The 12,598-nt window shown below is 39.9% G+C and overlaps 1 protein-coding gene across 2 annotated transcripts in view; it reads left to right on the forward strand.

The window, feature by feature from the left end:
• The first annotated feature begins 1,735 nt into the window (after positions 1–1,735).
• Positions 1,736–12,598, forward strand: part of LOC122813746 (polyadenylate-binding protein 4-like) — a 56,414-nt gene continuing 45,551 nt past the window's right edge. Inside the window, exons 1-3 of one of the 2 annotated variants that reach the window (XM_044086220.1) lie at positions 1,736–2,269; positions 2,561–4,058; positions 11,638–11,703. In XM_044086220.1, the coding sequence (XP_043942155.1) occupies positions 2,576–4,058; positions 11,638–11,703 (1,549 nt within the window). In that variant the 5' untranslated portion in view covers positions 1,736–2,269; positions 2,561–2,575. Of the gene's footprint in view, positions 4,059–11,637; positions 11,704–12,598 lie in introns of both variants that reach the window. The other variant, XM_044086219.1, reaches the window with a different exon arrangement.

The raw sequence follows: 12,598 nt of genomic DNA on the forward strand, positions 1-12,598 counted from the left end.
TAAGTCTAACCAGCATAACCTGCAAGACCATGGAAAGAATTGTCATGGATCTTATCAAAAAGGACATAGGTGACCTCCAAATGCTGGACCCAGTTTGACTTTGTTAAGGGTAGATCATGCTTAGACAGTGCACACAGCCTCTCTCTACCTTGCCAAGGCTTTCAGCACAACTTCCTATTCTGGCATCATTGACAAGGTTTGCCAGAAAGGGATTAACCTTTACATTACTGTATGGTTAGCCAGTTGGCTCACAGACAGAACACACTTTGTCAAAATTAGTGACTCCACCTCCATCAGTAGACCCATCACCAGTGGATTTCCAGAGGGGTCAGGTCTAAGCTGCCCTCTTACTTGTTGGTATCTATTTCTCAGAAGTCCAGGCCAAAGTAGATGGCCTTTGGCTCACCAAGTTCGCTGATGATTGCAAACTGGGAGCAACCACTGAATCCCCCAATGATGTCAACATATTACAAGAAGAGCTAATACAAACAAAAGGTTTGTGCCAAACCCGTGGTCTAAAACTAAATTAAAAAAATGCATTATTATTCCCTTTGGCAAAACAGAATTCCCTACAAATTACAATATTGCCAGTACCCCTCTGAGTTCCAACCTAGTGGTGCGAGACTTGGGAACACAGGCTGATGGCAATCTGAAGTTTGACCACCAAGTTTCCACAGTGGTAAGGAAAGCCTTCTATGTAGCTCACCTCATAAGCAAGGGCATAGCATCCAGATCAAGGGATGTTATAACTCCACTGTACTCGACCCTCATCAGACCACTAATAGAGTATAATGCACCCTTTGGCAGGTACTTCACCAGATACATGTAGCAGGTGGAGAGACCTCAGAGGTTTCTCACTAAGAAAATACAGGGACTCCAAACCATGACCTACCTGGGCAGGCTGAAAGTCCTGCCACTTTACTTAGTATGTGACAGGTTGCTGAGAGGTGACTTGTAGGGCAATCTCCAACCCTGTCCTAATGGAAATGCTGCGCATCCACAAGTCAAATGGTTCAAGAGTCACTCAATCTAGGGATCTCAACCTAGCTTGTGGCATTAACGGATCATGCTGGAGAAACAGATGTATCTCCCAGAGACTGCCACTTCTCTGGAATGGACTCCCTATTCACGTAAAACAGCACTCCTCACTGACTCTATTCAAACACAATCTAGATAGTTGGATGGGAGACTGCAAATTCACCCCTGAGGTGCCACCCATGCCCCTCATGGACAGGGGTAGCCAGTTTTGATCCCAGACCTGCTCTGTTCATAAATTTGTTCTGTGAACTACCCAAAAAAAAGAACACATTGGGATACTTGGGATTAACGTGGCTAGGCTTGTAAAGGCTCTAGGACCGCTACCTTAGTATCCTGCTAGAAACCTAAGAACCTAGAAGAAAAAAGTGTGTAGCAAATTCAGGGACGGAACAACTAAAAGTAATGCTACCTTTCTAAGTAAACAGGAAGTGCAGACGCTCGCACACACACACATTGTACCGCTCTCTCACTCTATATAACTTGTGTAACATCATGTGCTAACAGTAATCGCTCGTCGCGCTCAGCCTCCTGTTTCCCAAGTAACATTTCACAAACCTCTCCCTTTGCCATTTTTACATTTAAGGTACATATGCGCCAGCAGTGCCAAATGACGTGCCTTTATCAGTTGCGTTCCTGCTTAGTTTATTTCAGAAAGAGATTCGGGTGGCAGTGCAAACTTAGTCGTACTTTCGTTTCTCTCCAGCTGTAAATAAAAACAGCTTTACACTTTCGAGTTTCTATTCCCGATTTCTAATTACACCGCATCATATGATAGAAATTAGTCTCATCATTCACTCTGAGCACAATATACCAGGAACACCAGCACAAACCGAGACAGCCTTTACTTTACACACTGGCATTACTTGACAGAATTAAAAAAATACTGTAACTGTATGTAATGACATTATTCAGAGACTGGAATGCCCTGTGACCATCATCAAAACCAGTGACAATGGCCCTTTTATCAGAAAGTGAAACTTACAGATGACGTAGAGCACTTCATGTATTGCATATTACATCCTCCAAAGTCCTGTGAAGTCAGCTGAGAGCACACACTGGGGAAAGAGCAGGACAAAAGGGAGGAAGACTACATGACCCTTCTGTGGATTCCTCCGGCCACAAACCCCTGGACTTCCTGAAACACCTGCAGGAGTTGGGTGATGTGTGCGCCTGCTGGATAGTCTGGATATGCATGTACAGCTGTTCAAATGTTTAACAATTCAAAGTACAGGTAAATTATTTCACTTCCATTAAGCACATTAAACGATAAAGTGCTGAACAGACTGTCGCGTTTTAAACGGAGAAACAACCTTTACAGACGAGCGATCGAGGAAGAATATGTCCTGCTGTACGTAATATGGGACATCGTAGGAGGTTCTCTGCAAAGAGAATACTGCGAACATTGTGTATATAAACCGTGCATCTATTATTTTCAAGTAGAGCTAATCTGAATGTGATTTTAAAAGGCTCAATGTAAATGTTCCGAAATCATATTCTGTTTTTTTCTGCATTTTTACTTTAGAGGACTTTTGAACAAATGAACTCAAGTGTTCAGCTGATGCCCACCATGGCCTCCCTATATGTGGACAATTTGGCCCCAAGTGTGACAGAGGGCATGCTCTACGAAAAATTTAGCCCATTTGGGCGCATCCATTCTATCCGAATGCTCAGCTCCTTTGGGTATGCCTTTGTCAACTTTGAGCAAATTGCCGATGCTCAAAATGCCTTGGACACCGTGAACTTTGATGTAATAAAGGGCAAACCGATGCATGTAATATGGGCTTGGGCTGACCTATCACAAAATAAAAGTGGGCAGGAAAACATCATAATCAAAAACCTGGACAGGTCCATTGGCCGCTCAGGCTTGCTGGAGGCATTTTCTGAGTTTGGAAACATTCTGCGCTGTAAGGTGGCATATGATGAGAAGGAATTAAAGTCTGAGGGATTTGTTCAGTTTGAGAATCAATGTGAAGCAGAAAGAGCCATCCAAGAAATGAATGGCACAGTTCTTAGTGGTTGCAAACTTTATGTAGGGCCTTTTAGACGTAGTACATTACACGACGAACTAGAACTCAAAGCTAAAAATATATACGTCAAGAACTTTGGAGAAGACATGGATGATGAAAAGCTTCAGCTGCTGTTTGATAAATATGGACCTACAGTGAGTGTTAAGGTGATGAGAGACCAGGATGGAAAATCTAAAGGTTTTGGCTTTGTTAGTTTTGAGCGGCCAGAAGATGCGCAAAATGCTATAGCTTGTATGAACGGGAAAAAAATAAATGGGAAAGAGCTCTATGTAAGCCGTGCTCAAAATAAAATGGAAAGACAACGACAACTGGCCCTTGAATTTGAACAAAAGAAGCAAGAGAGAATGACCAAGGGTGTGAATTTGTATGTGAATAATTTGCATCCCAGCATTGATAATGAGCGATTGAAGGAGGAATTTTCTCCTTTCGGAACTATAACTAGCGCAGCTGTGATGAGAGAAGGCAGTCGAAGTAAAGGCTTTGGATTTGTTTGTTTTTCTTCTCCTCAGGAAGCTACAAAGGCGGTGACTGAAATGAACGGCAAGTTGGTTAACAATAAACCACTTTATGTTTCCCTGGCTCAACACAAGGAAGAACGCCAAGCACATCTGACCGCCCACTACATGCACAGGACGGCAGCTAACAATTTTATTTCTAACCCCTTCATCAACCCATACAAACGAATGCTTCTTGACAGATATTTCCTGTCAAACCTTCTTCGGAATTCCCAGGGCAGCCAAGAAGAACACCTGCAAACCAAAGCCCTCTGGAAAATGCAAGGTACTAAACCTGTACCTTTGCAGAACATAAATGGTGCAATCTACCTGCCCGCTCCTTGCCTACCAACATTTACTGTGACCATGCCAGTTTCCGTCCAGGTACCAGTTGTGCCCTGCCATCGTGCTGATGCTGCAGTAACCCAGGCAACAAGATCTCAGTCGGGTACAGATGCTGCTGGTATTCGTACAGCTCCTCAGGGCACATGTGCCTCAGGTGAGCAGTGGAATAAAACTTGCCAAGCTATGCATTACAGTGAAATGCTCGCACTTAAAACAACTTAGGCATCAAACCACAGGCTTCTCTCAGAAGTGCTATTAGCGTGCTGTAATGCATATGCCTAGTGTATCTAACTGCATTTATAATGATTTTGTTTTAGGGAAAAAAAATGTAACGGCATTGTAAATTAATATGTGATTTTTATCAAATATAATCCTTCTGTACAGAGCTACAAACGTAATTAAATTATTTATAATGAGAATAATCATTGTGATGTTGAATACAGATGTATTTCTGACACAAACGGCACGTTTGGGGTTTGTACCACTTGATTTTTTATCAGAAATATAAATATTCAGCATTTAGAATAACAACAGACCCATATTAAATCACGTAACCAGAATGTTAGAACAATATGGAACGCAATAGGCTATATAAGGTTAACTCTACTGTCATCAAGATTTAAAAAAAAAAGTGTCCAATTTCTTGGCAGTAGCTTTTAAAAAGGCATAGGATCATTCAGTCACATATGTCTTAAGAAGTAATGTTTGCTTTGTTGAATGGAATTATATGTTTACTCCCTACATGATCTACTAAAGCATTTTCCTTAAACTTTAATTATATAGGAACTTTTATCTGTTTTACTCCCTTTGGTTTACCTGACTTCTAAGTGAAATCTGCATATCTTCCATGATGCCTTGATAAAGGGAAGCTTGCAAATAGAAATGCAGATGTTTCATTAAAGCTAAGGTCTATTAACCCAACAGCTATTCATAAACTGAGAAGGGTGATTCCTAAAAAGGGCGAAAATAGTGATTGGGGATGAGGAGAGAGTGTGCCGCAGTAAAAGGAGATGGGGTCAGGGTATAGGTCTGTTGCACAGGTCATGAGGAATGGCCTGGAGAGTATGACAGGGAGAATATCAGCAAAGGATGGACTGTGTCCAGGAACCTCTGGGTAATGTAAGTAAGCCACTGGTGGAAGGGGGATAAAGAGCATAAAGGGGTGATGAAAGGGAGAATACAGCTGAGGAGAAAGAAGCCATGGGAAGTAACAGTGTCTGGGAATTTAGGGTGAAGAGGGATGCAAGACACATCAGAATGCTTTCCTGTGAGCACCCTGCAAGAAGAACACTTGGTAAGAGAGATAGGTAAGGCATTGTGTAAAAAGTCAAAGGAGGGCCATTATTTTCTCAAGGCATACTTCCAGTGCTTTGTACTGAGGAATGGTTCGGAAACAAGATTTCAGTCAGAGTGCGGAAAAAAAAAAACAGATCAGACTGCAAGGCTGTATTTATGCAGTACTGCAACTCAGCTAAATGCTTGGGAAGGGTTTAAAACGAGAAAATCCGATTTCTTAAACATGCTAATTTATATGGAGATCCAGAGAGAAATGTTTCAGTAAAAAACTGTGAAAATTAATAATTCAGCTTATTGCAATGTACTCGGTGATAAAGTGTTTGTGAACATATTAGGTATGAGCTAAAAAGGAGTGCAGTACGTACAATAAAGCTAACGTAGCATTTCAAATCATAAGTGAAAAAATATTTTAGTTTTAAACATTAAGGGTTGGGAGGATGGCCTAATGGTTAAGATGTCTGCCTTACAAACACAAGGTACAGGGTTTGAATCTCACAGGGGATAATTGTCTAGGCTTAAAAAAATGGCTCGCAAGGGCAGTTAGCCTAGTACTAATCTATGAATCTAAGCTGCAAAGTAGCAGAAAATAAGTCACAAGTTATGAGAGGAAGGCATCAAAGGTACAGAATTACTTGTTTGCAGTCTTCCCAGGACAGATGTCTAGGTAATTGCCCAGCTGGGCTATTTGGATAGTAATGTGAAGTTGCTGAAGAGCTCTGTCTTGAAGCCACAAAGGAGATAGTAACTATGATGGATACAAGAAGGCAGTGCCATGTGGGTGATGCAGCTTGGCTAAGGGCCATGTTAACAAATGTTGGTGCTCCCTAAAGCCAAAAATAAGACCAAAAACATGGAAGAAGAAAATTTTGAAAATCGCTGTTGTCCTTAAAACTTCTTTTTGCAGGGCCACACCCCCAAAGTTATATATATACTAACTCCAAGATCGCCATACCTTGGAAAAAAGGGAATATACTGAGAAATGGCATCTCAGACTTAATATATGTAAGTCCTGTTTTCAGCCATTCAGTCTGTGTATTTCGGGACTCACTGTAGTGGGTCCTGACATCTCAAATGGTTACCAATTTGGCTACTGTCTATGCAGTGTATCCGTTTGTTGTTGATGTATGACACTGTGCTGCAGCTTCCAATACAGAGCAGTACCAAGTCACAAAAAACACTACTTCCCCATCCCCTGAGGTAGGTGAGCTGGCTGTTTAATGCTCAGTCCTACGTAACCCCTGCTGTCTTTCATGTTCTTTTGAAATACTATATCTTTAGTCTTAGTAGACCATCATCTTTCCAGACTGTGATTTATCAGTATAGAACCAATACTGAGGCATCATGGATTTATGAAGGCCTGACGTGTCTTCTGCATTTTTTTTTTTTTTTTTTTTGCCAGTAGCTTGAGTTGGAATTTTGATGCATTTAGAAGTAGACCACTGTTATACAACCACATGCATATAGTTGCACTATGGTTGTAGGCCTGTCTGTAGTTTGTGGGGAAAAGAAGAATAAAAGAGAAAAAACAGAAATGTGTGCACATTGTCATTGCTTGTTTTTGTTAGTGTTTTAACATATCATTCATATAAGTTGAGGACTAAAATGCTCCCAATGCATGTCACTTTAAGACCCCCAGGTTACCATTTTTTACAATCAGGAAGTCCATATGCCATTTGACTCTTCAGGTCTTGATTAGCAGGAGGAGATGTTGCACAGCTCAAGCTGAATGTAGGCAATAAAGGAAAATGAGACAGCTGACAGATAATGCTTTAGACATGCTCAGGGAGATGCTACATTTTCTTGAAGACAATTCCACTGACAAACCATTCTGCAGAATTTCACAAATTAAAAAAAATAAAATCTTAGAGGCTCTTGGTGAAGTTGGGGGTGGGGGGGTGAGGGGTGGTCATAGCCACCTGCACCATCTTAGTTAATACAACATCCTATTAAGTCACATAATAAATGAGAGTTTGTTCAATGCAACTGGCTTCAAAGTGTGCAGTCACCTAATTATATATGGTGCTACATATTTTTAGAAGTGTCTCAACATCATCCAATTTTTAATAGCATCCTGGGGGTTCAGAGCATTTTATTGGTTAAAGTATTCAAAAAGGTGTATTTGAATTGCTTTTCCCATTGCTTTAGTCTAACAGATAACAGTAGCTGCAAGAGCGTAATTTGTAGTATTATTATAATGTACGCCTTACATAACAGCACCGCAGCATTTTCTATGCATAATGGTGAAAACTCTCCTCCTAAACTCCAGCTGGAGATTACTTGTATGGGTCTGGCTATGGTTCTGAATGGCAGGTGCCTGAATTTGGGTGGATGCCCATCAAATGAGGATAAACTCTTCCTTTTTATTTTACAGAGTAGGATGAGTGGAGGGGTAAGAAACAAGGATTTAACAGAGTTTGGTTGAGTTATAAGTAGGAGTTGACCAAAAAGTAGTCAATAAATGTTTCATTTGCAGCCAAAGACAGTCTTTGAAGGCTATGAGATCAGCCATAAAATTAGAATTAACTTTTTTTTTTGTCTGGAATACTCCATGGTCAAATACGTTGGTGGCTTACAGTTTAGAATTTCTTTTGACTTTGACAGCTGTGCTCCATATGGTTTTCTCTGTGTTCTATATGTAAGGAGATCAGTGCACAAGTCAGTATGTTTGTAAGTAAATCATATTTTGCTAATTTGTGTTTACCATTTGTTACTAGGGAAGTGAGCTGCATTGAGGAACAGTTTCAGCCACGAAGTAAGGACAATTCCAAGAGTAAAATGTAATACACAGATGAGTATGCAACAAACAGAAAAAAAATGCATAATTAACAAAACATGGAAAATATATAGGCAAACATAGTTAATCAGGAGTAACCAAAGGATACATTGTAGGAGTAAGACACTATATGGTCCTTATAGGAAGTAAGAGTTAGCTAATATATAGGTTAAGTTTCTACTGAGCTCCAGTTACTGTAACAGCAATGCAAAGGTAGAGAGAGCCACATGAATATAAGATGGCTCAACACTAAGTCAGTAGGTCTGAGCGAAGGATTAAAATGGCTGATGTTACTTATAGGTAATAATTTATGTTAAGGGGATTAATCAATGCCCATAAAGCATTCATGTTGGTTCCCAGTGGAAACAGACAGATTTCCAGATTGAAGTCAGTAGATCAAGTTTCCCTATGGAGTCAGGAATGAAGATCCATGTTGGGGGGAGTGATTTTAGAGACTGAGGTTTCACAGAAGAAAATACTGAGAGAGTCTTGGGCCTCATTAACTGAGGAGAAAAGAATCTGTAGGTGAGCTGGAGAGCCAGGTGTTTTGTTCGATAGTGACACAATATTGTGTCCAATACCAGCTAAGTTAATACATTGCAATATTTTATTCTCAGCAGAGAGCAATGAAAGGGGAGGGGGGCATACACAAGTCTTGGGAAAAGAACTTTTATGGCTATGGTTCTGGCATGTATGACTCTATAGGTGAGGACACTGGAGATTTTATATGAAGGTTTCAGTTGTTCAAGGACTTTATCAGCTTGGGATTCTGGGTGAAAATGAAATTGATGCTCTGACTGAATGTCCTAGGTATTTTTGCTGTTTGCTATAGATCAGAGGATTAGTGATAGTGAGATATTGTAGGTTGTGTAACATCTAAGGTGTGTTAGAAGCATAAGAGTGTTTTTTTTAACTATTGACTGTTAATTTGTTGGTATGAAGTCAGTTCCAAACAACTTAAAAACCATTTTGGAAGTCATTTATTACAGGGCTTAGATTTTTCTGGCTTTTATAAAGATAGTATCATCTGCATAGAGGATAACATTGGTTCACAGAGATCCTATGGAAAATTGTTAGTAACAAGGATGCAGCCTTGTGAAATACCTTTGATGTACCTGTAAGTGAAAAGTTGTTGGAGCCAATTAATGGAAAAGAATGACTTGAAAACCTAGTCCTGAAACGAAACATCATCAGAGTCACAGATGTGATTACACTTAAGTAATAAGGAATGGTCAGCATTACCAAATGCCCTTTTAAGATTGAGAAGTTATAGCACCAGTTGGTTTGACTTGCTCCATGTTGGAGTAGATATGGTCAGTCAGATTATAGATAGCTGTGAGGGTACTGTAATTTGAGTGGGAGCTATGCTATCGGTGATATTATTATAGTTTGCAGTATATTCCAGCAGCTGACAGTAAATAATCCTCTCAATTACGTTATAGGGCAGAGATTAGCTATGGATTGGTGGTCATTAGTGGTTGTGGGGGGGGGGCACCTTGAGGAGTAGAAAAACTAAAGTAAGGACGAGTGTTGTTGGTGAGAGGCTGGATAGATGGGTAAGCGGCTTGATGAATGCAGTGCTGTCCACCCTCATAATTTTAGGGTTAATTTAGTGGAAGAGGTGGTTGTAGCCAGTCAGTATTTTCAAAATGTTTTTGTACTTCTGATTTGGGAATGTTTTAAAGTGTGTGGGGGGGGGGCAGTATTCAAGAATTTTGTGTAGAGGTAAAGTATGATGTAGTATCAGGTGTGCAAGCAGGTCTGATATGAGGAATGAGTTAAGTTATTTTGGATTTCTTCAGTTATGGATGTAAAAAGGAGCTTGGCTGGAAGTAGTTTTGGGAATATTTCAGATGATCCAAGAGCTTTTATTGAATCCCAAAATTTCTTAGGATGGCTAAAGAATACAGTTTGAAGTTATCTGTAGTACGCTGCTTTGGATTGATCAGTGTAAATTCTGGTATTTTGCTTCAGCTGTTGATAAATGTTACATTTGGAGGCATTAGTTCCAGTCGCTCTAGGATTCATTTCTTTGTTTAATGAGTTGTTTAGGGTCCCAACTGGCTTTCTCATTCACTATACATACTGATCAAGTATATGTGGTTGTTGAAAGTCCCATTGGCAACATCGTAATGCTTGTTCTTGCATTTTCTCATTAAATATGACAGATGCAAAGTCTACTAAAGTGGTGTGTTTATATATAAATATTTGCCAGTTTTATTTTAACCACTCAACTGAGAGTTTAAGAGCACCACATCAGGGAATGGGAACAAGCTGCTCAATGAAATAGCCACAGTTTTGTCATGTGCCATTCCCTGTTCCTGGACGTAGCTAATGCAGCATAAAGGTCATAATGACCATCCTGCCTGCAGTCCCAAGTCTAACATGCAGATGGAACGGATGCATCAGAGAACTACAGCCAAACTCAACAGCCCTGTCAAGTCCTTGAGTAGGTCTAAGGCTACACATAGATGTGTGTGTTATTTTGCAGGTAAGGTTAGAGTCTACGAGACTGAGTGGTTGAAATTGTGTTGTCTGGGTTTTGCAATGTGGTGTAAGTTGTCATAACTGTATGCTGCATGTTGGTCTTTTCTGATATGTGTGTGCGATAAGTATTTTGCAGGTAGGCTTGGAATAAGTAAGGATGACTGTTCAATTTTATGGTGTTGCACACGTTGTTTGCTTTTTAACAGTCATTTTGTTTTGGCAAGAACATTTCTATACATACAGTGATTCCTTCTAAAGAAAGGCATATAAATGATGATGTACAAACAGGGTTTTCCATCTAGGTATCTTTTCAGAGGTTTTTCTTTTCTTGCTGTAGATGTACAGTGAATTTTCTCTAAATTCCCTTCTTGCAGACATGAGGTCTACAGAGTTGCAAAAAGATGGCTTGCCTCTCATCAGTTGACTCTGAAAAGAAACTTCCTGGATCTTGTTGTTCATAGACCTCACCATACTCCCTAACCCTTCTTACTTTGTTTTCACATTTCAAAATGCATAATTTCATAACCTCATGTATTTTTATGCTTCTGCTGTTGGTACTCTAAGTTGTTAAAAGTGTAGTTATCAAAGTGCGGGCCCCCAAAGATAGAACCAAAGGGCCCACAGAGACTTGCCTCTTCTTCAGATACTTTGATATACAGTACTCATTTATACCTTTAATAAATATTTTTATTCAAATGGAATGAATCATTCTTTCACCTGATGTTGCAGGGGGCATACTTGACAGAGCGAAAGGTAACATGGCTCTTTCCACCAGCCAACTAGCTGAGCACACTTTAGTTACCTGTAAACAGTCACCTGCTTCAGGTGTTACCAGTTATAATTATCTTAAATGAATGGAGCTAATGAAGCCAGCAAAGGTACCAAGCATGACAGGTGTGCAGTTACAGTCCAGGATAAGATAATTTCTTATAATTTACAAACTATACAGTCCTTATTACAATGACTATTTGACAGAACGTGTAAACTTGTACATTTGCTACCCAGAAAGGTCCTCTGTTGATAAATATGCCAGATGTTTTAGACAGCAGTATGGAATGTCAGGCTAGATGATTTAGAGATCTATAATAAAACTAACAGCTAGATGATGTTGACATAGAGATTATTATGACATTGTTGCCAGATCTACTCATTAGTAATTACATCTTCTGTTCTCTAGATGCTGAAAAAAATGCAGCGACTTCTTCCAGTGAAAATCAGAAAAATGTTGATGCTAGTGGGGAAGGTGAGTACTGAGTGGTAACAGAAAACAATACTACATCAACACCCCCTTAAAACTGGCAGCAGGTCCCTTTTACCGCAAAGAGTTGTACAGTGGGATAGCTCCATGGTATAGTCACCTTTCGGTGCTTTCCTAAATATGCAGCCAATAGTTACTATATCAACACCTTCTGTGCGTTGACAATTTCACTAGTGTATGTCACATTCTGAGTATGAGCATATTATTTTCATATTTCACTAGTATGTCACATGCTGAGTATGAGCATATTATTTTCATATTTCACTAGTATGCCACATGCTGAGTATGAGCATATTATTTTCATCTTCCATGTCCAAGTTAAGAAAGTGCACAACAGAGGTGAGTTGTTATTGGTAGGCAGTTCATAGCTAACCATTTTCCCCACTTTCCTTCATATCATCTGTGATATACATATGCAATTTTTTGGTAACCATTTAAAATGCTAAGTCCTGGAATGTGGAGGCTGAATGACTGAAAATTATACTAAATCTGAGATTGTAATTTCTCAGAATATTTCTTTATCACTGAGGAATGAGATATGTCACACACTAGAGTTGCTGCATTAGTTCAGAAGGGGGGGGGGGCTTCACATTCTCACATTGTGGGTGCATAAAAACAATGTTTCATATTCAGTCTTCTGTATTTTTTTAGATTTGTTTTCAGTGTTTTGGGACTCGCAGTTAGAAGTTCAAACATTTCAGTAGGGAGCCTGTATCTTCTCCTTCCTCATCTATGGAACTTGTATAACAGCATCCTATTGGAGATGGTGGTGACTTTTGCAGTAGGCACCATCTCCTAAATTTCCACCTTTGGCACCTCCATAACATTGTCCTGTTGGAGATGGCTGTGACAGATGCAGAGGAGAGCATTTCCTCCATCA

Source organism: Protopterus annectens, chromosome 10.part0, assembly GCF_019279795.1.
Source record: "Protopterus annectens isolate FY-2018-M chromosome 10.part0, PAN1.0, whole genome shotgun sequence".
In the NCBI taxonomy this organism is placed as follows: domain Eukaryota; kingdom Metazoa; phylum Chordata; order Ceratodontiformes; family Protopteridae; genus Protopterus; species Protopterus annectens.